Source organism: Mesocricetus auratus, unplaced genomic scaffold (assembly GCF_017639785.1).
Source record: "Mesocricetus auratus isolate SY011 unplaced genomic scaffold, BCM_Maur_2.0 Super-Scaffold_15014, whole genome shotgun sequence".
NCBI classification, from domain to species: domain Eukaryota; kingdom Metazoa; phylum Chordata; class Mammalia; order Rodentia; family Cricetidae; genus Mesocricetus; species Mesocricetus auratus.
This window is the reverse complement of record NW_024429186.1, coordinates 26,713,503-26,739,915: the sequence shown is the minus strand read 5'-3', so window position 1 is coordinate 26,739,915 and position 26,413 is coordinate 26,713,503. Positions and strand designations below refer to the sequence as shown.

The 26,413-nt window shown below is 42.2% G+C and overlaps 2 protein-coding genes across 2 annotated transcripts in view; one reads left to right on the top strand and one right to left on the bottom strand.

Annotated features, from left to right (window-relative positions):
* The window catches only part of Tshr (thyroid stimulating hormone receptor), a 118,337-nt gene extending 113,218 nt beyond the window's left edge, over positions 1 to 5,119 (top strand). Inside the window, exon 10 of the mRNA XM_040742669.1 lies at positions 1,750 to 5,119. Within this exon, the coding sequence (XP_040598603.1) occupies positions 1,750 to 3,163 (1,414 nt within the window). The 3' untranslated portion in view covers positions 3,164 to 5,119. The remainder of the gene's footprint in view (positions 1 to 1,749) is intronic.
* A 16,971-nt stretch (positions 5,120 to 22,090) lies between these two features.
* Gtf2a1 (general transcription factor IIA subunit 1) overlaps positions 22,091 to 26,413 on the bottom strand; it is a 29,061-nt gene continuing 24,738 nt past the window's right edge. Inside the window, exon 9 of the mRNA XM_040742668.1 lies at positions 22,091 to 26,018. Within this exon, the coding sequence (XP_040598602.1) occupies positions 25,911 to 26,018 (108 nt within the window). The 3' untranslated portion in view covers positions 22,091 to 25,910. The remainder of the gene's footprint in view (positions 26,019 to 26,413) is intronic.

Here is a 26,413-nt window from a genome sequence, read left to right as displayed (position 1 = left end):
GCTTCAACCCTACACAAAGAACAGCAGACAACAAGGAAGCTGAGAGTAGGAGAAACAGTCTTCCCAGGGAAGGGCACACTGATGGATTGTCTAATACCAAATGGTCAGCCCTAAAGCCATATGCACACAAATAACACTATACTGGCTGAACATGTTGTATTTATGCGTACACACACACAATAACAACAATAACTACAACTAATGAAAAAAGGGTCATGAATTTGAAAGAGAGCAAAGAAGGGTATACGAGGGTCCCCAAGGGGAAATGACATGATTCTACCATAATCTCAAAAAAAAATTGAAAAAGTAAGTCGTATTATTATGAGTATACTTGTATGCTGTGGCCCTTTATTCATTTGTTAGCAAATATTTAGTGAGCATCTCCTACGTGCCTGGCATTGTCCTAGCCAGCAGAGTACATGGAGGCTTCTTGAACATAGTTAGAATCTACTGAAGGAAGTCAACAGAGAAAGAAGGAAATGTCAGTCAGGGCTGTGAAGGGATGAAGCACGGGGTGGGGTGGTTTATTTAAAGAGATCAGGAAAGAGCCTATGAAGAAAGCAGCATATGTTTAAAACTGAAGAGTGAGTAGAGGTGGCCATCAGTTTCTAGGCAAAGGGAGTGTGGAGCTCTGAACTCGGAACAGGAATAGTGTTAACAAACACGTAGATGCCACAGTCCATGCCCCCAGTGCTGGTGTAACAGCTTGGAAAGGATACTCATCTGTTCATTCAATGCGTTCATTCCATTCACACATGAACAAGTTTCACAGACCTAGCCACCATGGCCCTGCTAGTAACTGAAGGAGCTATGTTCTAAGTGGGCTCCAATGCCCATGCTCTTTAATCATGACTCTTCTTCAAGTAGTTCAAGATGATGGAAAATAGGGTCAATGTTGATGTAGTAGAGGGTGGGAAAGGCGGCTCAGGGGGTGCTTGCTGTCAAGTCTAGTGACCTCTGAGTCCCATCCCCAGCACCCACACACAAGTAGAATGTATTTGAAGTATTGCCTCTGACACAACTCTAAGACAAATAGCATACTTGGCCCCTTAATACACCTTAGAAGGTGTAAGATAGGGAAGGCAGAGTTTTACTGGTAAAATAAATTAGGACATGTTTCTTTAAAACTCGCTCATGGAGAGCCCCTCTTCTCCTCAGTAAAAGCAAGGAGAAAATGGTCTAGGATACCAGCTGTTCAGACAGCAAAGTTGGTTTGTTTAACAGAGAGCTGTATCTATGCTGCTCAGTATAATCTAAAGATAACCAAAAACTGCTCCTTCTTTTGTTTCTGTGAAACCCGCCTCATTGCTCAGAAAACACAGCTTTGGATGGGTGCTTAAAAAGCCACCTACAGATAAAAGCAGATGTAAGGTTACCATGTTATAGCTCAAGCCTCCAGGCTGGAGAGGATTTCTGTCCGTGGCTGGGATCCCCTAGGGTTAGCCAGAATCTAGATGCATGCTTTTATTAAAGTGTTCTCGTTAATCTTTGAAGAGCTTGGAGTGATTTCTGACTAGGAAGGTTTAGTTCTGTCATTACACTTTGAACTCCATACTGCCCTGTGGTGCATGCACACATCATAAATTAAGTAAATGTTTTCAACGATGTAACAGAAGCAGGCCTGATCAGGCCATGCAGAATTGGTAGCACCATGAACACCAAATGAAATAACTTGCGTATCTTCCCAGGGCCTGAGGGGGTTAAAGGTGTACTTTAAGTAAGAGGTGACTCGTATCTGTTGCCTTACAGAATCCTAGAGTCTTTGATGTGTAATGAGAGCAGTTTCCGGAATCTGCGTCAAAGAAAATCGGTGAATGTCCTGAGAGGTCCCATCTACCAGGAATATGAGGAAGATCTTGGTGACAACAGTGTCAGGTACAAACAAAACTCAAAGTTCCAGGAGAGCCCCAGCGACTCCCATTATTACGTATTCTTTGAAGAACAAGAAGAGGAGATCATTGGTTTTGGCCAGGAGCTCAAAAATCCTCAGGAAGAGACTCTGCAAGCGTTTGACAGCCACTATGACTACACTGTGTGTGGGGACAATGAAGACATGGTGTGTACCCCCAAGTCAGATGAGTTTAACCCCTGTGAAGACATCATGGGCTACAAGTTCCTGAGAATCGTGGTATGGTTTGTCAGTCTGCTGGCTCTCCTGGGCAATATCTTTGTCCTACTTATTCTCCTTACTAGCCACTACAAACTGACTGTGCCACGCTTTCTTATGTGCAACCTGGCCTTTGCGGATTTCTGCATGGGTGTATACCTGCTTCTCATTGCCTCTGTAGACCTGTATACACACTCTGAGTACTACAACCACGCCATTGACTGGCAGACAGGCCCTGGGTGCAACACGGCGGGTTTCTTCACTGTTTTTGCCAGTGAGCTCTCAGTGTACACACTAACAGTCATCACCCTGGAGCGATGGTATGCCATCACCTTCGCCATGCGCCTGGATAGGAAGATCCGCCTGAGGCACGCATACACCATCATGGCTGGTGGCTGGGTTGCCTGCTTCCTGCTTGCCCTGCTCCCCATGGTGGGAATAAGCAGCTATGCCAAGGTCAGCATCTGCCTGCCAATGGACACCGACACGCCTCTTGCTCTAGCGTACATTGTCCTTGTTCTGCTGCTCAATGTCGTCGCCTTTGTCATTGTCTGTTCCTGCTATGTGAAGATCTATATCACAGTCCGAAATCCCCAGTACAACCCTCGAGATAAAGACACCAAGGTTGCCAAGAGGATGGCTGTGTTGATCTTCACCGACTTCATGTGCATGGCCCCCATCTCCTTCTATGCCCTGTCAGCACTTATGAACAAGCCCCTTATCACCGTTACTAACTCCAAGATCTTGCTGGTTCTTTTCTACCCCCTCAACTCCTGTGCCAACCCATTCCTCTATGCGATTTTCACCAAAGCCTTCCAGAGGGACGTGTTCATCCTGCTCAGCAAGTTTGGCATCTGCAAGCGCCAGGCCCAGGCATATCAGGGTCAGAGAATCTGTCCAAACAACAGCACTGGTATTCAGATTCCAAAGGTTCCCCAGGACATGAGGCAGAGTCTCCCCAACACACAAGATGCCTATGAACTCCTTGGAAATGTCCACCTAACTCCAAAAACACAGGGACAATTTTCAGAAGAATATAAGCAAACGGCCTTGTAAAATGATGCTCCATTATTCACAGTGGGACTTTAAAAGGCTGCTTTCTTGAACACACGTTCTGATATATGACATATGGGTGTATAGCTTCATGCAGGTGATGTTTCATAGGGACACAGTTAATCTCTAGAGAGTATCTTCAAGAAGGGAGAGAAGCTATCAGCATATCTGAGTCCCAGGTGATATAAAATAGTCTACATTCTCCAGGGGACTCTGTGACACTGTGCAACATGTCCCACAGATACCACTTGAACTATTCCCGCATCTGTCTTCTCTGGTTTATGTAGTGTTGTCATATAGCGAAGAATCAACAAATGGCCAGCGTTCATTTTCTTATGCAACTCCTCAATAGCTCTCCTCATATAACCAAAGAAAGGTTTGTTCCTTAAAACTAAAATGCCACACTTGGCAGGTGGAGGCAGAGGAATCCAAACTTCGTCCTTAGCTATATAGTGAATTCTAAGCCTGGGCTACATGAGACTCCCATCACAGGAGATCAAAAGAATCCTGGAAACCGAAACACAATTAGATGTCACATAATTGCTTCCATTGAGTATGAAATAGGGGGAAGTTTAGCTTTGAGACATTTTTTTTCTTTAGACTGTCAAACAAGTTTCTCTTCACAAGAATCTACATACATTGATGGAGAAACTGCTGAGATTTCATCTTTTGTGGCTGAGCAATCTACGAATTAGCTTCTTGTGGAAGATGGGAGCTCTGGAAGGTCTTTTCAGCAACACGTGGGGAATGAGGACAGAGAACACGTAGCTACCTGTTGAATAATATTACTAGACACCAGCTGACTATTGAGCAAGTCCCTGGAACTCCAAGTACTGTAGAAATGGAGGCATACGATGGCCTCTTCCATTTTAAAAACTCTAGATGCATTTTCATGACAGAGGAAAAAAAGGTACTACTTAAGTAGAATCTGAATTTTCTGTCTTGTGGAGCTACTGTCTATTTCTTTTTGGAATCATGATATGACCCAAGAAGATTTTTCTTTATTTCATTTTAATCATCATGTCTGAACCAAAAAATTCTACTGAGTGAGTATGTGGAGACAGATCCTAATTATTCACCTAATGATTATATCTATATAAATCCAAAACAGACTGGAATTTATGTACTAGACTAATAATACAGCCTGGCATGGTGGCACACTCCTTTAATCCCAGCACTCCGGAGACAGAGGCAGGTGAATCTCTGAGTTCGAGGTCAGCCTGGTCTACAAGGCAAGTTCCAAGACAGTCAGAGATACACAGAGAAACCCTGTCTCAAAAACAAAACAACAAGAGATAGACTAATAATAGCGTTACTGTGGGACTGTGTTGACTCACTTCAAAACATTTACCTCATCGTCACAGATTGGTTTCATGCCCTCAGCAGCTCATACCACACTAACACTGTCAAGAGAGAAATCTTTTCATCTGACACTGGCAGTGTCCTTCTCTAACCCTGCCAGTCACTGACATGAAACATTTGTGTCCCAATAGTAACCTTGCTTCAAACAGCCAGGAACTGTGTCTACAGGTGTACCTTCCAGATTGCCTGTCTGGAGAACTCCTTACTACATTTGTTCTAGTGTCCCCACCCCACCCCACCCCACCCCAAGCAGATCCGGCATTTGCCTCTCAGTGCTCACGAACCAAAGCAGGAAATAAAAGGCTGTGTCACTTTAAGTCTGTGGAGTAGGGTTTGTGGTTCATCTGACATGGCTCTTACTTGACTGGCCTGGTGCTTTGTCATAGTCACACAAGCACTGGCTTTCCCAACAGGTCACTTGTAACTACTGAAATTGACCTAACGTGTTATCTTGTGGCATGTGTTTCTCTCTTGTGACATTTTGAAATATCACATCTGGACAGAGGATGTGTTTCATCTTGAGTAGCTGACCTAGTGCTTTGAAGACAAAGTCCTAGAAGAGGACATTGACAAAATGAAATAAATTTTCTTCCTATACTAAGGTATATAGTATTTTTTAATCTGTCTATTTCTTTTGAGGTTAACATTATATGTGAATGTTAAAAGCAAAGAGGGGGAAACACTGTACACCATTGCTAAGAAATCCGTTTGTTATGCTCAAGTTGCAAAGTCCCCAGAGACCACCAGGAAGACAGACCCACCAAAATGCAAAAGCAAGGATTAATGATTGTTCATCCAACCATGACAGGGACCCCGTCTGACTAGCTGTCGCAGCAGCCCCCAGAGGGAGTGAGTTCCCTGTCTACTGTTAGGTTTTATAGACAAAAGTTAAAGGATTGCATCAGTAGGTACGGGTTGGTTTCTGATTGGTTGACATTTGGGGCAATTAGGAGAATTTCTCAAAGTCATACTTTGGCATGAAATACCCGTGTACCAATTATTTTCATTGGTCAGTGTTGAGAGGGAACATTCTGTGGTTTCTATGGCATTGCCTTGTTACTTGCAGGTGGCCTGTTGTACATAGATACCAGTAGATTTTAGAACTAAATCCTGAAGACAACAGGGGAGGTTTTGGTCTCCCCTGGAGTTTCTTTTGTGGCCCAACAGTTCCTAGGAACCAAGCATCTAGGAGGCTGGGGGCAAGGGGTTTGGAGTTTATGTTCAGTTTTGGCCCTAGGCTCTGGGAAGCCAGAGGATCTGGAGTTTTCCTTGTGTCAGAGGCCCACGTGTCTTTTCTGTAGCCTATAATGGCTAATAAAACAGGGGGCTGAGTGAGGGTCTTGTCCCTTTATTTTTAAAAGTGAAGTCTTTGAGTTTAGTTTACCCCTTTTACATATTGGTTGAAACTGATTGATTAGTAACTTCTAGAATGTTTGTTGATGAGGATTCATTAGGAGGCATCTATGGATAAGAACAGGAAGAGAGTAAAACAACACATATCAAATGAATGATCAGTACTGATCCTGGAACTTCAATAGCATTCTAGGGGCTGAAGAAGTAGCTCAGCAGATACAGAGCTCTTGCTGCTCTTGCGAAAGACTAGAATTTGGTCTGCAGCAACCATATCATACAGGGTTCCATTTCCTATCATGGGCAGTCCCAAGGGACTTGACACTTATTCTGGCATCTGAGCATGCCTGTACATATGTGGGCATGCAAACAGAGAGAAATACACACACAAATAAAAGTAAACGTTATTGTGATGAAAGAATGAATCTGTAAGTCCTCTTAAGCATTCACTGTAACTGGCATCTTTTAATTATCTGAAGACTGACTGACATTAGTGAGGAGAAGTTCCAGGCTAAGAACAGGGAAATGACCCAGTCAGTAAGGACTTACTATACAAACATGAGGACCTGAGTCTGAGCTCCAGCAACTGTGCAAAAACCAAATGTGAAAGGTATACACTATAATCCCAGCACCAGGGGAGACAGAATGGTCTGGGCCCTGGGACTTGCTGGCCAGCCAGCCTCACCAAATGGGTGACGTTCAGTTCACTGAGACACTGTCCCTCAAAAACAATGTGGAGAACATAGAGGAAGACACCAATATCTACCTCTGACCTACACACACACACACACACACACACACACACACACACACACAGAGCACACCAAAATTAAATAAATAAAACTACCCATAGACTAAGTTTCATAAAGTCTGTGCCCTAAGCTGGGTGGTGGTGGTGCACGCCTTTAGTCCCAGCACTTGGGAGGCAGGTAGATTTCTGAGCTCGAAGTCTATTCAGGACAGCCAGAGCTACACAGAGAAACCATGTCTCAGAAAAAAAAATTCATGTCCTAAAAGTTCATGTATATAGGGCAGTACCATGAGACTGGCAAAGAGAAAAAAGGAGATAGACAGACACACACAGAGAGAGAGAGAGAGAGAGAGAGAGAGAGAGAGAGAGAGAGAGAGAGAGAGAGACAGACAGACAGACAGACAGACAGACAGACAGACAGATAGATAGACAGACATAGATGTATAGACATATAGATATGTTTGAGAACAACCATTTTGTTCTGCTGAAGTTTGGTGTGGAGGAGACTGTTCATCCTAAATAACTAAAGAGATAAGAACGGAATGAAGCAAGCTGGGTGGTGATAGTACACACCTTTAATCCCAGCACCCAGGAGGCAGAAGCAGATAGATCTCTGTGAGTTGGAGGCCAGCCTGGACTTCAAAGCCACACAGAGAAACCCTGTGTCAAAAAAAAAACAAAAAAAAAAACAAGGGAGGGAGTGATGCATTCTCAGGGGCTAGGGGGTTGTTTGTTTTAGTGTGTGTAAAGTAAGTATGTAATGCATGCATATGTGTGAGCAGATACACATGTCTCTGCCCACAGGGAGACCAGAAGACAGGGGATGTTTTGTTCTCTCATTGTCTGATCACTCACTGGGCCTGGAATGAGTCCTGTGTTCAGTAAGCATTAGCAATCCTCTTGTCTCCTGTACCCCACGGCACTGGGGCTACAGATTATCTAGTTACTTTTCTATTGCTGTGACAAGACAACGTGTCTAAGGCAATTTACAGAAGAATGAGTTTATTTGGGTCTTACGGTTTTAAAGGGTTAGGGTCCGTGACTTCCATGGTAGGGAGTGTGGCAGCAGGCAGGTAGGAACGGTGTTGTGGCAGTAGCTAAGAGTTTACATCTTGATCCAGAGAGAGCAAGAGACTTGAAATGGCACAGGTCTACTGCAACCTCAAAGCTCATCCTTAGTCACACAACTCCTCTAACAAGGCCACACCTCCTAATCCTTTTCAAACAGTTCCACCAACTGAAGACCAAGTATTCAAACATATGAGCCTAGGAGGGCTATTCTTTTTTTCCCTCAATATATGTTTTTATTTAAATTAGAAACATGAATACTTCACATGTCAATCCCAGCTCCCTTTCCTACTCCTCCTCCCTTGTTAGGAGGGCTATTCTTATTCAAACCACCACAGAGGTATGTATTTGGTCAAGCCTAGGTTTTTATGTGGATGCTGGAGATTTGAACTCAGGTCCTCATGCTTTTCTGGCAAGCAATCTTACCCATGACCCCATATCTTTAACCCTGCATTCTGGTTTAGAAGTTACACACATTGCAGCTTGAGGTGACAGAATGAGGTCCCGCACCTAGCAGCCTCCCTCTTTCATTTAGACTGAAATGACATAAGGAAGAATAGTGGGAGCAGCTGAAACGGTGTGGCTTCAACCATCAGCAAACCAGAGACTTTGGTGACCTTCTGGGAGGTGGAAAGCCTGTGGGATGATAGCCAGTTCCGTGGAGAGGCTGCCATCTCAAATACATTCATGGGATAAGATGTGACTACAGAAGGCAACAGACTTTCCTTCAGAGTCCCAGAGATACCTCAGAGTCTGGAGGATGCAGAGCAGAAGAGATATCACCAGCAATTAGTTGAAAGTCTGTTATCATTTGGTCCTTTGAACCCATCACCTCTGTGGTCAGCTGGAAGAACAGTACATTCAATGTTTATCCCCCACTGAAATCAAGATCTTAAAGAAAAGCCAAGCATAGTGGCTCAAACCTATAACCCCAGAACATAGGAGCCTAAGGTAGAAAATTTGTTTACTGTGAGTTCAAGGCTAGTCTGGGCTATAGAGAAAGACACCACAAAAACAAAGATCCAAGAAAGAAGATGACCAGTGTAAGCATGGAACCTGGTTTCATTGCTCACTTCCTGCTTTGGCAACACAACGTGAAGCCTGGTTTAAGCATCATAATCAGAGTGTCTCCATCCCTCAGTCTATGAAAGGCATCTGGGGGAAAACCATTTCACACTGTTTGAAGATATTAACCATCTTCATCCTTCTTTCAAACACAGAAATGGGCAAAAGGATTGTCACACACTTGAAAAATATTAACTTCACATTAACAAATGGACAAAAAGAACATTTTGTCAAAGGGGGGAAAACAGATTAATTTAAGACCAGAATATTAGCATTAAATCTTTAAAAAGAAAAAAAAGTAATCCAAAGTTAGGAATTCTGGAAATTTAAAAATCAGATTGCCAAATCAAAAGCTTTAGCAGAAGGAAAAAAAGGTAAAGCTGGGGAATCTCCTACAAGATTTATTTACACAAAGATGTGAGCTATGAAGTAAAAGTTGGGGAGGTGCTTGCTGCTGAAGCATAAGGACCTGAATTTGGAACCCCAAAACTCTGGAGAGGGAAGCAAGTACAGGCGGATCCCTGGAGTTCACTGGCCAGCCAGTCTAGCCAAACTGATGAGCTCCGCGTTCCGTAAGAGATCTGTCTCAGAACAATAAGGTAGAGGGTAACAGAGGTAAGTGCCCGACAGTGCTCTGTATGTGAACATACATGGATACAAAAAGTTGAAAGATACCCGCTTCCAAACCCAGCATCCTCCAGATCAGTCTAGAGCCGTGGTTTTCAACCTTCTTAATGCTGCGACCCTTTAAGTTCCTCGTGTTGTGGTGACCCCAACCATAAAATTATTTTTGTTGCTACTTAACTGTATTTTTCTACTATTGTGAATTGTAATATCAATATCTGCGTCTTCTGATGATCTTAGGCCACCTCTGTGAAAGGGTTGTTGCTAGTCTAGAGGAAGCATAGAAGACACAGTAGGAAGAGAAGCAGAAAGAGAATTTCTTCCACTTGTAAAGATAGGTAATCTGCACTCAGTATGTTAAGACAGATGAGTGGGACTCATATGCAGGACAGCACTTTTAAGATGTCAGGACTTTCAAAGTAAAGGAGACATCTTAGGAGAGAACTGAGAGAGAAGTCGGGCCTGAGAAAGAATTAGCAATCAGACTGGTGTCAGAAACAGCACATCGATGCCTTCAATGCCTTCACAAAAAAAAAAAAAAAAAAACATTTGAAATCTAGGATCCAAAAACCATCCAAATTACTGCTCACATGTGAAGGTAACAGGGCGGCGTTTATGCCATTATCATGCAAGCACTGAGAAAACCTCCTGTTGATGGAAATGGAAACTAATACAGTTTTCATGAAGGACAGTATGGAAGGTCCTCAAAAAAGAAAAGGAAGGAAGGGAGGAGGGAGGGAGGGAGGGAGGGAGGGAGGGAGGGAGGGAGGGAGGGAGGGAGGGAGGGAGGGAGGGAGGGAGGGAGGGGAAAACCTGGAGTCATGTGTAATAGAACACACCTATACTCCCAGCAAGACTACTACTATTCCTGTTTTGTTCTGTTTTGTTTTTTGTAGCAAATCAAAGTTAAAATTTACTACACTGTATCTCAGTTCCCCTAACAGCAGGTAGAAAGGGTTTTGGAATAATAAAGGTTATAATTAGAAACTCAAAGTCGGCATTGGCAAATGGTCCACAGAGCTGTGGAAGCATGGGACTCACACGATTACATTCCGTTTGCTGAGATGCTTTTCTGCTTTCTCGGAGTGCCTTGAGCACTGACAGAAGAGGCACTAGGGCAGGTATTAATAGCTTCAACAAATGTCAGAGAAAAGGGATACCTTGCCCATCAACACCATGATCTGGGAGAAAGAGGAGACGGCTGACATCATACCTGTTTTCACCATCTCAAAGCCAACTGTAGTGAAAAGGAAAAACTGAGCATGTCTGTGACACACATAACTCTTCCCAGACATGCACACTGCCCCTTGGCCTCATTTTCACTCGCACAGGGGGGCCACTAGTGGGAGCAATACTTGAAATCCGAGCATTTCCTTCTGTTTCTTTTACTGTTTGCCCATCCGATCTAGAGAGCAGCCTACTAACCCTAAGGCCATATCCTGTGTTACACATGGAAAATGTGCATACTACACTAATCCTCCCAAAGTTCATGTCTGAATAATCCCCTCCAACCTATTCCATTATGTCCCTGTCCATGTGTCTCTCTAAGTGGGTGCGTTGGGACTTCTTGCCCTAATACCACCATCAAAACTGGAAAAGGACCCACAGTGGTCAACGCTGTATCTAGAATACACTGCGAAACTTCCCAAGAGTCATTCTAGATGCCAATGGAAGAAGATAGAAAGTGTGTATAATAATCATTCAGTAGGAATGGTTCAGCATTGGAGATTGGAGACCTTAATTATACATTTTAACTGTCAACTTGACATAGCCTAGAAACACCTAGAAAAAGAGTTTTAATGCGGAATTATCTATACTGGGTTGGCCTGAAGACAAGCGTACAAGGAAATGTCTTGTTAATTGATGTAAGAATGTGGGGGTGCCAGCCCACATTGGATGGCACCATTGCCTAGGTGGATGGGATGGGATGTTTGTAGTGGTGGCAGCGGTGGCAGAGGTATCCTAAATAGGGTAAGAGAGGAGAAGCAATCTCTGAAGCCTCTCTCTGCTTTTGACAATGGATATGTTTTCGTTCCTGCCTTGACGTCCCTCTAATAAAGTGCAATCTAGAAGCGTAAGCCACATAAACTCTTTCCTCCGCAAGTTGCCTTTGTCGGTGTGCTTGTCACGGCAGCTGAAGTGGTGAAGAACACACACCACAGAGAAGCTGCGGCTGTCGTGCCATATCACCTGCCCTGGGTAGAGGAAAGTGGAACGCAGGGCTAGGAAGTTCAGATATATGTGGCTGACTGCTATAGCTGTTGTCTGCTATTACCCATTTCCAGAGAAAAATTTCTTAACTTTTTAGTAAGCTAACAATCAAACCAGTGGTGGGAAGAAATGCCCAGGAACATGCAGCCCATTTATTTCCAGAAGCAGTTCCCAATTTGTCCTTTACAAAGTGAGGCAGGATAAAAATGTTGGGGGGGATTAATTATGTAAATAAAAAGGGAGAGGAACTCTCCCTCTAGAGTCTGGTTGAGGCCTCTTGCCAGCCAAGAATCAAGAATTTCAACGCATTTAAGGACATTGGTTAAAAGCTTTCCTCCCTTCACAGCTACAAGCCTTTAAGTTTCTAGAATTCTCACCAGGAACCCCATACATACTACAAGAAGATGCTTCATGCCCCATGGGCAATGAGAATCCTGGAAAGTCTATCTTTCTCTACTGAGATATCTTTTTCTGTGAGAAGCCATTTGGTCCTTGAGGCCAACCTCTCTTCCTCATTTGTATCATTTCAGAATATCACATCTCTGGTCAATTTCAATAACTACCTATTCTTTGGGACTTGGCTTTATAGCAAAGACATCATATATCTGCTTATATATCTCCCATCAGTTACAGGCTCCAAATCTTTCGATGTCTTGTAAGTTATTCAAATACATGCCTAGTACCTGAGAAGGCCAGAAGAATAAGTTGCAGAGTGTTGTGAGCCACTGTGTGGGTGTTGGGAATTGAACCAGGGTGCCCTGGAAAACAGCCAGTGCTCTTTACCACACATCCCTCCACCTTATTTTAACAGGGTCTCTCACTGAACCAATTAGGGTAGTCAGTCCCACCGATCCACCTGTCAGTGTTTCCCCAGCGCTGGCCATACCCTGCTTTTTGCATGGGTTTGGGTATCTGGATTCTGGTTCTATTGCTTGCTCAGCGGGTACTTTATCCACTTAGCCATCTTCCCATTTCCAATTTAGGATTTTAGGAGACTATAGGAGACACACCCACCCAAAGGTATCTAACCCATGACCTGCGTTAACAGACCAACACAGAGTGGTCAAGAAAAAAACCAGTTGAGTCTCACACAGGGCTTTGCTGTCATTTCTGTTCTCTAGTCTGTGAATCAACAGCAGAGAAATTAGTCATTAGTCACAGTGTGCTGGCTGAGACCGTGATATCCAAAGGTAAGGGATCCAGGAGACAAGTCAACTGCACACAGGACGACAAGGAGAGACGCTTTTCTGTGCTTCTGTGCTGTCGTAACAGGAAGAGGCATTCTATCCAGGCAAGAACTTTGTGGGTAACATCAGTCAACTGTGAATAACCCTAAGGCACTTAATTCTTTGGCAAGAGGAATATGGAGAAAGAGATATTTCCCAGCAGTTCTGAGAAGGCTGTGCCTTGCCTTTCAGGTTAGAACTACTTAAACTTCTGCCTCCTTCTCCTCTTTCTGTTCCATTGGTTTGACAAGGATCCTTCAGTATGACTTAGTTCTTGACCTCGTTCATTGACCGGACAGGCTGCTGAGTAAGTGCCTTTGCTAAGCACCTGGTGGCGTGGATGAACCTCATTAAGGCTCTCTTCCGGAGTTCTCTGCTGTCTTAGGGAGGGTTTCTATTGCTGTGAAAAGACACCATGAGGACAGCAACTCCTGCAAAGGAAAACATTTAAGCGGGGTGGCTCACAGTTCAGACATTCAATCCATTACCATCATGGTGGGACATGGCAGAGTGCAGGCAGACGTGGTGCTGGAGAAGTAGTTGAGAGTCCTACATCTTGAAGGCAACAGGAAGTGGTCTAAGATCCTAGGTAGTATCTCGAGGGTATATGAGACCTCAAAGCCCACTTCCACAGTGATGTACTTCCTCCAAGACCACGCCTTCTCCAAAAGGCCACACCTGCTAATAGTGCCACTCCCTTTAGGGGCCATTTTCTTTCAAACCACCACATCTGCACAGGTCCTATGCAGAATACCCATTTATATTTGGCATAGAACAAAGGCGTTAATACTTAAAACCATGTTAGCCTTGTCCAAGTATGGAGAAAGGTTCATCCCTGGCCACATTTTGACTTTGAAGTTGAGACCTTGGTGTCCTTTTGGGATGTCATGGCAGGGCTCAGTTTTCCTACAACTGATTCACACATAATCTGTGACAAACTGGGGAGTTCACCAATGTCCTGTGAAAACACATTCTTAACTAATGGAGGCCCCCTCATGCTTGCTTTTCATGTGGGAGAAAGTAGATTTTTCTATTGATTGCCAAGAGAAGACCGTTCAGATTGAACTTGGCCAAGAAGCATGACAAAGAGAGACACTGAACTTTAAAGTTGTGACCTCTGGGGTAAACAACTGTAGCTATTTGTCTCTGAATTAAATAGACAGTCTATGCTATTATAGTTTGTGCATGGGTAGGTGCAGAGGCACATGCATGTGTCATTCCTCAAATTTCATCTACCTTTCTTATTTCTCTCATTGCCTGAAACTTGCCTAGAAGACTAGACTGGCTGACCAGTGATCCTCAGGATCCTTCAGTCTCTCCCTCCTCAGTACTGCGATCACAAACACACACTGGCTGACATAACATGGGTTCTGGAGGTTGAATTCAGTACTTCATGCTTACAAGTTAACCACTTTACCAACTGGGGTAGTGCCCTCATCCCTAATAGTTTTCTATTGTCTGATTTTGAAGGCAAGGGATGGATGGTTTGTGTGTTACAGTGAGTAGTATTACTAGAAGTAGTCTAGTTTTTGGTAGCTAAGTTATAGAACTTAAAAAGTACATGCCTCATGAAAATAGGTCATCAAGAGTGGTCAAACGTTCATGAGATCTTTGTTATCACTAAAGTAGATCCTAAGGCTCTATCACATCATTGGACACTGGAAATGAATCACAGGAGCAGATAGGGTTTTCACAGGATAAACTATGTGGTAAGGACCATCCAACAGTACTGGACAGTGAACATGGCAACTAAAGAGCTCAAGGACGGGGTATCTACAAGAAAGCTACATAGGTGCCCAGCTAGAGAAGGAGGCAGCCTTCTTGGGGATGAAGAAAGAGAGGAATCAAAAGCTCTAATCAGTTCTTTATTACATGTCGATGACCCAATCTTTGTGCTTTCTAGAGGGAATGTGTGACTGAATTTTTTGGGAGCTTAGGAGGTTTTCAGTTTGAAATCATATGCTTCCTAACTCTTAGATTGATGACTCAGTAGACAGGTCCCCCCAACCCCCTGAGGAAATGGTACAGGGCAAAATGGTTTCTCATAGGCTTTGGGAATTTATATAAGACCAACTGGAATGTTTAACTACAAAAGATACCCAACTATGTCATAAGGCAGATAATGGCCAAACATTCTTCTGTGTATTTGCTTGTTTGTTTGATGTGTTTTGCCTTGCAAGAAGGCCAGAGGAGTGCTTTAGATCCCTTATAGTTACAGACAGCTGAGAACCACCATGTGGGTGTTCGGAAATTGAACCCCACCCACTCCTCTGAAAGAGCAGCCAGTGCTCTTGACCATTGAGCTATCTCTTCAGTTCATGCTCAAACATTTCTATTGCGCCAGAAATAGTTGGGAGGTGTTTTTAAGTGCTCACCATCAATTAAACATATTATGAACACAGAGGTATACTAGATATTCAATTCAAATCAAACAAATATTTTTGAGCATCTGCTATGGGCTGGAGGCAGGGTCACTGTAGGCTCTTGGATATGGCAGTAAATAAAGCCAACCCAAATATCTGCTCTTGTGGGGCTTGTATTTGGTGCAAAGCCTGTTAGATGGCAATGGTGTAGTAGAAAAAATATAGAGTATGATAAAGAGATGGGGAGGTCAGGGCAGGCCTTGCTAACCCTTGCTATTTGGGCCAGTATTTGATGGAAGGGAGAGACTTGCTCAGCTAAAGGGAGAAAGCATTCTAGACAGCAATGAACAAATGGCAGCATTCTGGGTAGGCGTATGATGTGGGACCAGGAAGTCAGAGCAGCAAGAATGAAGCCAGCAAGGATCTGGAAGGGATAAAAACCAAGAGGCAATTGATAGCATCCTACAGGCCTTATTTAAGAGTCCTTTGCTGTCAGAGAACTGAAGAGCCATTCAGGGGCTTTGGGTGGAAGACTTGAGTGTTGACAGAAACACCCCACTTCAGCTGTGGAGAATGCGCTGGTGGAAAACCTGTTCTGAAAAGAGAGTAGCCATGTCAGGCACTGCGGGCTGCACCCTTCGGCCACAGCTGTCTACCTCAGCTGTTCCAGCACAAGACTAGCTGCACACAGAAAATGAGCAACTGGCTGGCTTCCCTTGGAACTATTCAAGAGTGCTAGCATTGAATGCCATGGTTCGCATGCTTCAAAATAGTCTGTCTCTCTTTGTTTTCCCAACCATTTAAAAACATGAAGCTATGGGGCTGGGGAGCAGCTCTGTTGATAAAGTGACTATGCACTACAGTCTGAGTTTAGAGTCCCAGGACCCATGCAAAAAGCCAAAAAGCCAGGGGTGGTACCCTGTTTCTACAGCCCTAGCACTGGAGGTTGGGGGAGACATAACAAATTCCTGAACCTCATTGACCCAGCCAGGAGAAAGAGAGAGAGGAGAGAGGAGAGAGAGAGAGAGAGAGAGAGAGGAGAGAGAGGAGAGAGAGGAGAGAGAGGAGAGAGAGAGGAGAGAGAGAGAGAGAGAGAGAGAGAGAGAGAGAGAGAGAGAGAGAGAGAGAGAGAGAGAGAGAGAGAGAGAGAGAGAGAGAGAGAGAGAACAAATTGGAAAGGAAGTGATTAAGGAGACAACATCTGGCATCCTGATGTTGACCTCATACCACACACAGTCATACCCATACACACATGTACACACACACACACACACACCCCACATGTCAAAAAAAAAAAAAAGCTATTCTTAGCTAGCTTTTAGGAAATAGAAAAGTAACGAGTGGCCCAGCTTGGTCACTGGGAAAGGGTAGTTTGTCAACCCTGGGACAGGCTGTGATAAGGCAAGAGGAGAAAAACAGATCACCCATCAATACTGAAGAGGAGCAGTGATAACAAGCTAGACCAGGGCAACAACATTGCAAGGATAAGAAGGAAATCTGGCAGGTGAAGCCACAGAGATTTTGGTGGTGGTTTGAATTATATGTTTTTAAGCATTTCAAATGTTTTTAGTTGTGTTTCCTTGTATGTGTCTGTTTCTGTGTTTGGGTATATATATGCACATGAATATGGGCGCCCACAGAGGCCAAAAGACGGTGTCAGATTCACTGGAACTGGAGTTACCAGCTGCCCAACTTAGGTGCTAGGAACCAAACCTGGGTCCTCTGAAAGAGCAGTAAACAGTCGTAGCCATCTCCCCAGCCCCAATGTGTTTTGAGAGGAGAATCAAAAAGACATCTTGGGTCTTAGCATATTAGAGGCTATATTGCCTTTGAGAATGCTAAATGCAGCTCTCACTTAAAAGGAAATAATGGTTTCTTCTTGAGCCAAATATGAGTGACCATGACCCAGGGATAGGGATTTAGGTAGTCCCAAGGAACATGAAATTTTGTAGTTAGAGAACAGAAGAAATCCATAAACAAAGCACTTTCCAAATACATCAGTGGGAATATAGGGTGGACATGGTAGGTGCCAGCAAAGAGGGGAAATCTCTGGTACAGGTTTCAGATGCCACCGATAACATTCTTAGCTTTTGGTTATCAGAAGCTAGTGGTCTGTTAGTATATTCCAAAAGGTTTTACCTGTACTTATAGGGATGCTAGCCCAGTCAGACACAGAGGTAGGAAATACTTGGCTATTAAAGGACTGAAGATATAAAATCGTAGGCAAAGGGCCAGGGATATGCTATGAGTAAGGCAATAGCTGTAAGCCTGAAGAGTTGGGTTCCATCTGGGACATAAGGAAAGGATGGAACTAACATCTGTAAATTGTCTTCTGCTAAAGGAATGCTGTTGGTGTGTGCACGCGTGTGCCTGTGTATACACACACACACACACACACACACACACACACACACACACACACACACACGAAGTAGTTCTGGAAGGATGACTCAGTGATTCACAGCACTTGCTCCTCTTGCAGAGGTCCTGGGTTTGGTTGCCAGCATCCACATTACAGCTCATAACCCCCTAACTCCAGTTTCAGGGCATTCAGAACCCTCTTCTGGCCTTTAGAGGCACTGCACACACATGGTGCACAGACAATCGTGCAGGCAAAACACGCACATGAAAAGTAAAAAAAGAAAATAAACTTTAGGATGGTTTTATTACTCTCTTAATTTTAAGTGTGCTGTCCAGTATTTACATATATTCATATGGTTGTAAAACCACCTGCAGAATTTTTCATTTTGCAAAGCTGAAACTATACACCCACTAAGCATTTCTTCACTTCCCAGCTCTTGGTATCTACCAGGCTACTACTTCCAGGAACTTCACTATAATAGATGCCTCATTCAAGCAGATTCATACACTACCCCTCTTATTGGGATTGCCTTAATCATTTTTATAAAACTTAAGAAAAATCACAGACTGGAATGTAAAAAACTAAAGAAAATCACAGGCAATATAAACAGGATTAAAATTCATCATTAATGTATTTAACACCACTGAGTTGTGTTTACAAAAATGGTTAGGATAAGTTTTGTGTGGACTCAACACATTAAAAAAAAATGCTAAGCCTTCTTAGGCCCTGAGCACTCTTGCAACAGGGAATTAGAAGGGGCACTGCTGAAAACCACCAACTCCACTTGCACCCAGGAGGTAACTAAAAAGCAGCATGAGGGGCCAGAGAAGCTCAGTGGGTAGCACGTCCGTCCAGCATGCACCAGGCCCTAGCACCACACGAAGCAATGCACATCTGTAAGCCCAGCACTTAAGAGGTAGAAGCCAGAGGATCAGAAATTAAGGGTCATTCTTGACTACCCAGTGAGTTTGAGGCCAGCTTGAATCCTCATCTCAAAAATGTAATTAAGCGAATTAAAAATCAAATAAAGGCAAGCTGAAGGCTGGGCAGCTCTGTGTTGTTCTTTGGGTCAGATTCCTGTTCACTGTGTTGCCATGATCATCTGTAAGGACTGTCTATCAACCTAACCCATCCCTTCCCCAGTCAAAGCTGACATGCACAAAGATAGGTCTGCCCTCCATCTGCAGACACCTTGGATTCCAGGAACAGAAACCCTGCAGGACTAACCACCTCAAAGCTGAGAACAGTATCTGTGGCAAAGAGGCCATACCCTGGAGCAGGGGTATCACCGCAATGGAACCAGATTGATCCAGTCTAGTAAAGAGAGCACCGAGTTTCAAGTCACCTGGAAGAACAAATGCCAAGACAATCAGCCAGACCGCACCTTGACCAGATTGCCAAATTATGCCCAACTGCTGCCCCTTGCCTTGGTTCTTTCCCTATCTCAATACAGAGTTCATGCCAGTACCATATGAAGGACTTGACAATCACTGGATCCCCACATCCATTGTCCCAATGCACCCAAGCAATGCTTTCCGCCGCTGCTTGTCTTTTACTGGTTTACTGGGACGGGTGTTGAGTATAGCCTGTTGAGGCTGGTTTTTTGCCCTAAAGCTGTTACACTGTGACAACTAAACCAGTTGGAACAAATTTCTTATGAAGAGTTTTTCATAGGTGTAATTTAGGAGCTTCATAATAACAAAAAGCACACTGACACCAATCAGCATTTTAATTGTTTATTTGTACGTGCTCCCAACAATCTGTCTCTCCTTGCCTGCTCCCAGGACAGACCACACCCTCACCCCAGCACACCTCTGGCACTAAACATGCCAAGTGAGGTAGGATTTCACAGCTTTCCTTGGCAGCGATTCAGGTAGCAGGTTTGAAGACAGGAGTGTGCATCTTGCTTGGTTAGGGCTATCTAATCACAAGATACTATGAATTGGGAAACTTACAAACAAGCATTAACTTCTCACTGTCCTAGAGGCTAGGAAACCCATGGTCAAGATTCTGGTGCACCTAGCATCCTCCAAGAGACCATTCTTTGCTGAACTCTCACACGAGAGGTTAGCTAACTCTCTGGGCTATCATATAAGGAGTGATCTGTTATCTTCCTAAGTGGAGCGGCCTCATGACAATTCACTTCTCAGAGGCCCAGCTTCAAATATGATTAGTTTGAGAATTAAGAATTCAATATAGGAATTTGAGAGAAACACAAGATCAAATTCAGATCATAGTAACAACCTAAAAAAACGTGCTACACACTGCTTTAGAAGCAAGACCACTTATTACACTGGGAAATTCTCAAACATGAGAGGGGTGTAGACAAATCTCCTTTGGGCAAACAAAAATAACTATGTACCCATCCCATGTCAAAAAAAAAAAAAACCAAACCTCCTTCCTTTGATTCATTTTACTATTATGTGAGGTGTAAACACTTCAACTGCACACTTCGTTGACTCCCATGTAAGCAGCAGTGACTCTACTACCCTCATGCCTCCAGATGTTTGACTTGATTTAGGAACGCAAAGTTAGAGGAGCTGTTGGGGGAGGAGGGGTGAGACAGCGTTTCTCTGTGAAGCTTTGAAGCCTGTCCTGGAACTCACTCCATAGACCAGGCTGGCCTTGAACTCACAGAAATGCACGTGCCTCTGCCTCCAGAGTGCTGAGATTAAAGCTGTGTGCCACCAACATCTGGATCTCTAAGTCACCATGGCAGTTCAGGTTTCGGTAACAGACATGTAAAGCAAACAGTTACGCTGTACACTGGGAGATGTGTTTATTTACTCCCTGTCTGTTGAAAGACACAGAGACAGTGAAGATTGCAGCAAAGGCCCAGCACCTACAGGCCACAGCCTCTTCCTAACAGGTCTAGCAAGCTGAATCAAAGGGCTATCCCCTCTTTACTAACTGCATCTTGGCTATGGCATCTTTACTATTCCTTCACAATTTCACACAAATACACTGAATGTACACTGATCATACTCTCTTCCTATTACTCTCTCTTATCCCTCTTAACCACCCTCCCACACACACAACTGAATTTTCTTGTAAACTCTCAGTTTAAAAAAAAAAATCCTAGTATCAGATATAGGCTAGGTGACTTGGGTCAGAGGGCTCCAGCCCACCAAAACACAGGTTACAGCATTGTTCTTGGTTGCCCACAAGAACTAGCTGTGGTATTAGCATGGAAGTCCCATGGACTAGATAAAATCCATGGGCTCTTTGTCAAAAGGAGAGATTACCAGTCACACTCGTGGACCAGAGCTTGGCACCTCCGTGCCTTCTCTTCACACCAACTGCGCATGACCCACATATACTTGGGAATTTTCAAGTAGTATAGGTTCCCAGGCTGATGAGATGGCTCAGCAATTACAAGTACTGGCTGCTCTTCCAGAGGACCTGGGTTTGATTCCCAGCACCCACATGGTAGTGCCCAACCATCCATAACTGCAGTTCCAGGAGATCCAACACCCTCTTCTGACCTCTGGGCATTGAATGCTCATAGTGCATGTATATACATGCAGGGGGAAAAAAATCATACACGCAAAGTAAAAAAAAAAAAAAGTATAGTTCTACCGATTTCAGTTTTGAAAAACACAACTCTATTTCAGATACGTGGTTCAGAGCATGAAGTTGGCCCACCCTGAGGCCTTTCCCACCTCTGCCTTGGCCTGCACCTTAGCCGCACAAGTCCACCAACTCTCCCTTCTAGGCTGCTTTGTGAACAAGCATTTTGGTCACTTTCTATTTTGATGATTTACTCTTTTTTTGTTTCAGTCATTTTAAATTATCCAAACTAGTTCATACTCAAAACCTTACCATTGTTATTTCACAGACAGGAACTCAGGTTACAAGGATTAAGATCATAAAGTAGGAGCTTAAATTAAATTGCAAAATACAAGAAATGCTGGCAATAAATAAAATATCTTTATTATGATTATTTAATAGTTAAAATCTGCATGTTTCCTTAGATAAAGTAGTTTATAACAGGATAAAAAATTACAAAAAGGCAAGCTCTTAATGATTCATTTGAATTAACTATAAAATCAAAATACTGCTAGTAATTTAATATCTTCTAAAGTAACACAAAATATATTCAATATGTAATACAAACCTCAATAATCCAAATCTCCTAATAAGCAATTATTTACAAATTCTGAACTGAGAGAAAACAGTTTAGCCAGACAAAGAAATGAAATGATGTTCTTAATAACTTCATCCTATGTAATCTAAGCTTTTGAGTAGAAATAATCATTCAATACAATGTTAATTAACCTTAATTTACATTTAGTTGGTATGAATTTATCCAACATAAATGTCTCTGTGCCTGGAAAATACAACTTTTAAAAGCGCTTAAGATTTCTAAGGCAATTTAACAATTCAGTCTGGCATCCCAAACCCACTACCTTAAAAGTACAGAATTTAACTAGGGGTACAGAATTTAACAACATCCCTATTTTAGTGGGCTTTTCCTGTCTAAACTGTATGGTTTTATTCATTTGTCCATATGCCAATGGCATAGACTAGTAAGCAAAGCAAGCAACATTACTTTTTTAAATAACATCTTTAATTAAAGTTTTTGCAAGGTAAAATATTAAACTTAAAATAGGTCTTAGTACAACAGAATACTAAGCTCCTTAATTGTATTCCAAGATGGTCTTTAAAACCTAATACCTCATATATCACAGAAGAGCAACCTTGATCTGCAAGTGTACAGAATGAATTTTACAAACATAATAAATATATTTACGCCCTTACACATAACAGTATGTACAACAGCAGTCGACAATAGTAGCTCCAAAAAGCTAGGGATTAATCCCTCCCCAACCCGATGCATTCGGGACTGATTTAAGGAAGCTTGACTGAATGAGTAATTATTTATTCAATGTTGTATTGTTCTCCCATCAAAACGGAGTAAGTTTTTGTTCCTCAAAATAAGCAAAAAAATTAAATTTGATGTGTTCTTCCTTAAATCATGCATGCAACAAAAATGACAAAAGAAAGACAAAGGCAGGCCTCCAGGGGGAAGAATATAAACCAGAATAATTTCCATAGGGTAACAGGTCAAAATCCAAACCTAACGATAAACACATGAGAAAACACACAAAACAACCATATTTAAACCAAAAAAACTCAGAATCTGCTATAGCGAATTCAGACAGGCAGGAAACATGAAACGAAAATGTACAAAGATCAATAAAATAGCACATTGCACAAAAGCTCAAAAGTTCAAGATGAAGTAATCTGAACTTTCTCAAGTGGAAGAATATGTTATTGTTTATAGAGGGAAAGCTGCTAAGGAGATATGTCTGTTTTCTTACACAAGGAATACTTACCCTCTAATATGGTGACATTATTGCTATAAGATAATAATAATAATAAAAAATTCTCAGAGAGAGACCACTCTGCATTCGTCCACACAAGCCACCAAAAGAAAACTCCTCGATTTTCAATACAGCACAGAAGGCCTTTATATAAAAACTTGTATATTTTACATTGTTTTCTAAAGCCAGATTCTATTATGCTTGTCAAGAACACGTCAATCACTGCACACGCTGCATGAATCTTGATGCCAGTGCGACTTTTAAAAAGGCAACAGTGTAAATGGTGCGTACTTAACAGAAATGTGAACATCTCAAATAAAAAAGCCCAATATAAAGATCCCCTCCTATCATGTTTGACTCTAGAAACTGCACGTGACCAAGTTGGGTATTACTCTAAGAAATCTCACGTGCTCTCAGGCGTCCAGTGGTCTGAGAATACAAAGGGCCACCAGGCTAGAATTCATACACTGAAAGGCATACATTTCCACTTTACTCATCCTGTGTGAATTTACCTTAGCACTACTGGCATCGTGTTATATAAAAGGTGTCATCACTATTGGTACAAATCTAAACAGATCGCCTTCTGAAAGCACCGCTTTCCAAATCGGAACTATTTCCACCTTTTGGGTAAACGTACTACTTTCATCTTGAAATTCTGCAAGTGGAATCCCTTGCCTTTCCAAAGGAATGACATTTTAATAGAACCTAATGACATCATCTATTAAAAGTAATGGCAAAAGCATGATTAACAATTTAAAGCAAGTGACATATATATAGCAAAAGCTAGTATAATAAAAAATACAACATGCTGCTTGATTTAAAAAGGAACACAATATAACAGCATAAAAGAGCGCAATCTGGTGTGCAGGGTTGTTTAAATCAGCTGTCAAGAGTTTTCACAGATAAAAGCATTCATCCAGGAGGCCATCGTTAACAGGCAATACAGAGATAGCCCTCCATATGTCACTCTGAAAGAAGCGGTTGTTCATGTTTGAAAAAAACAGGCCCGTGTACAATGCTCACCTTCAATATTTTTGACTACATAGAGGGCCCAGGACCTGTGCTGAATTAGCCATCACATGGTAATCAAAGTTTCAGCAGCATAACAGCTACTGAGGAGCCCAAGAGTTTCAGTGAAGCAACACTGCTGCACGGCCATAGGTAGTTCAGGCTTCACTGAGTCAACACAAACCTAGACACTGTACAGAGGGACAACTCAACAACACAATTCAAGGGATTTCACTCCCTCCGTTCTCCAAGTGTTATAAACAGAACTGCATGTGCTTGAGAATAGGAGAATAAACAAACTTCCCCCAAAAGGCTACATTAATAATAAAACAAGAAATTGTATTACCAGTTATGGCATACAAAATCTGTAACTACTATCATGTTAAGATAGCACCACTTCTACCAAATTCTACAACAGTTGGTTCAGTGGGGTGGTAAGTGGGGAAAAATCAATTGCATTAAGAAATGTAAAAATATGTGCTAAAAAAGCACTATATAACTCACAGTTTTTCTTGTGTAATATAATATATTTTATCTGTTACTTCTGGAACTACATAAAGTCAAATTAAAGGAAGACAAGAATGGAAGACAAAATAAAATCAGTGGGCAAGTTAACTTGAATGCTAATGTTGCTGGCCACTGGGACGGAGATGAAGGTGAGCGAACATCCCACAGTTCCCAGGAAGCTGGCTCACTGCAGCGCCACATGGTATAGAGCCCTGACAGATGCGAACCAGAGCTACACGTTCCCACCACACACAGTAGATGTCTAGAGAGTTTAATATACAAGTCAATCTCTGTATTTTCTTCCCAATGTGCAAACTGGAGCCCAAGTCTAGATCATCAATGGCCTGGAAGGGCTACCCAATGAAAGAGAGGTAAATTTGTTTTTAGTGGCCCACCTCCCTCCACCCCCTCCACCCCCAAACTTTCCCCTCAAATTACAAAGTTTTTTAAAAAAATTTGTTCAATTAAAATAATAACTTCTAAAATTCTTTACTAGTAAACACAAGAAACTTTTATAATTACTAAATTGTTTAATAAAAATCCAGTCCTCACCACCTGCCCTTATGCTTCTTAGGTCAATGTACAGAATGCCATCTCAGTGTTACAAAAAGACTAAATGCACAGCTAAGCACACGCTGTAGCCCAACAAGAAAAACCTTCACATATCAAGTGCACTATACAATTTAGCTCAGTGGTACCTTTGTGAATAAAAACATATTCCTGAGGAGCCAATTGGGGTTTCTTCTTAAAGTATGGGACTGGGTACAGTTTTTCCATATGGAAATCAAGCTGTCACTTTAATTCTACTCAACACAGGTAAGACCCAAGTCTTTTTAAGTTACACTTAACAAGTATGAAAACCTAATTAAAACAAGCATCCATTCCTGGGTCAACTTTGTCTCCAAACTGTGACCATTGATCCTTTCTTTAAATCTAAAGTAGATGTTTCATACAGCAGGGAAGCAAGAGGTATGTATTACTGAGGGAGAGTAACAAGTAAAAATGTTTAAGACCTATTATGAGTTTTAAATTCTCTTATACAAGTGAATTAAATATCAACACCATAATTCTTGCCCTTCTGTAAAAAGCTCACACGCAATTTGTACCAAATATAAGCACATACAATAAACAGATTCAGTCCAATCTATCAAAATGGAAATTTCTTCAGGTCATTCCAACAAGTATCTTCTGACTGAGCCCAACTTGGAGAAAAGAATATAGACAAACTTTACATGCTAATTACCAATGGCAGATTCCTGTATTTAAAATTGACAATTACAGTATCCTACACAAACCCTCCCCCCACCCAACAACCCCAGGTGCTACAGTTCCATGGCTTGCCAGTTAGAAGTAGTGTCTATGTTGTCAAGGGCTAGCTTTGTTTTGTTCCAGTAGCTTTGCTTCTACTGCGCTTTTCTGACATGCAGAAGTGAAGTTTTGGTTGATATATGTCCCAAGTTTCAAACCGTCCATTTTAACTTTTTAAGTTTCTTTTGTCTTACTTATAAAAGGAAAGAAGCAATTCTTCACCACTCTGCATCTCCAATTGCTTTGGAAAATATATAATCTCTTCCGTTAAGATTCATAATGCCATCCTTGAGGTGAAATTTCCATTTATTTTTACTTCTGTGTATCTAAACAAAAATTGAGAATGCAAAAGATATAATAGGAAAACACAACAAAACTCCATTTATAATAAAACCAAAAGCTTGTCTTGCACAATTACTAGATTTTAAAACTGTTATCTTAGTGTTTAGCAAGAAAAAAACTATGTAGATTTAAATTTTTCTTTAATTCATTAATAGTTCTCAGTAACTTGTATTCACTAAAATAGTTACAAGTTATCTGCAAGCAATACAAATGGGACCTTATTTCTTTCAGTAAAATAAACTTAGTGTTCTCAAAACCTAGCATGGACCTTTCAAACAATGTAGCTAACTGTTAAGTAGATACATATCTCTGAGCTCTGGATCCTAAAATCCTACACTCTTAGCGCAGACACCCTCTGACATATTTAGGACAAATGGCT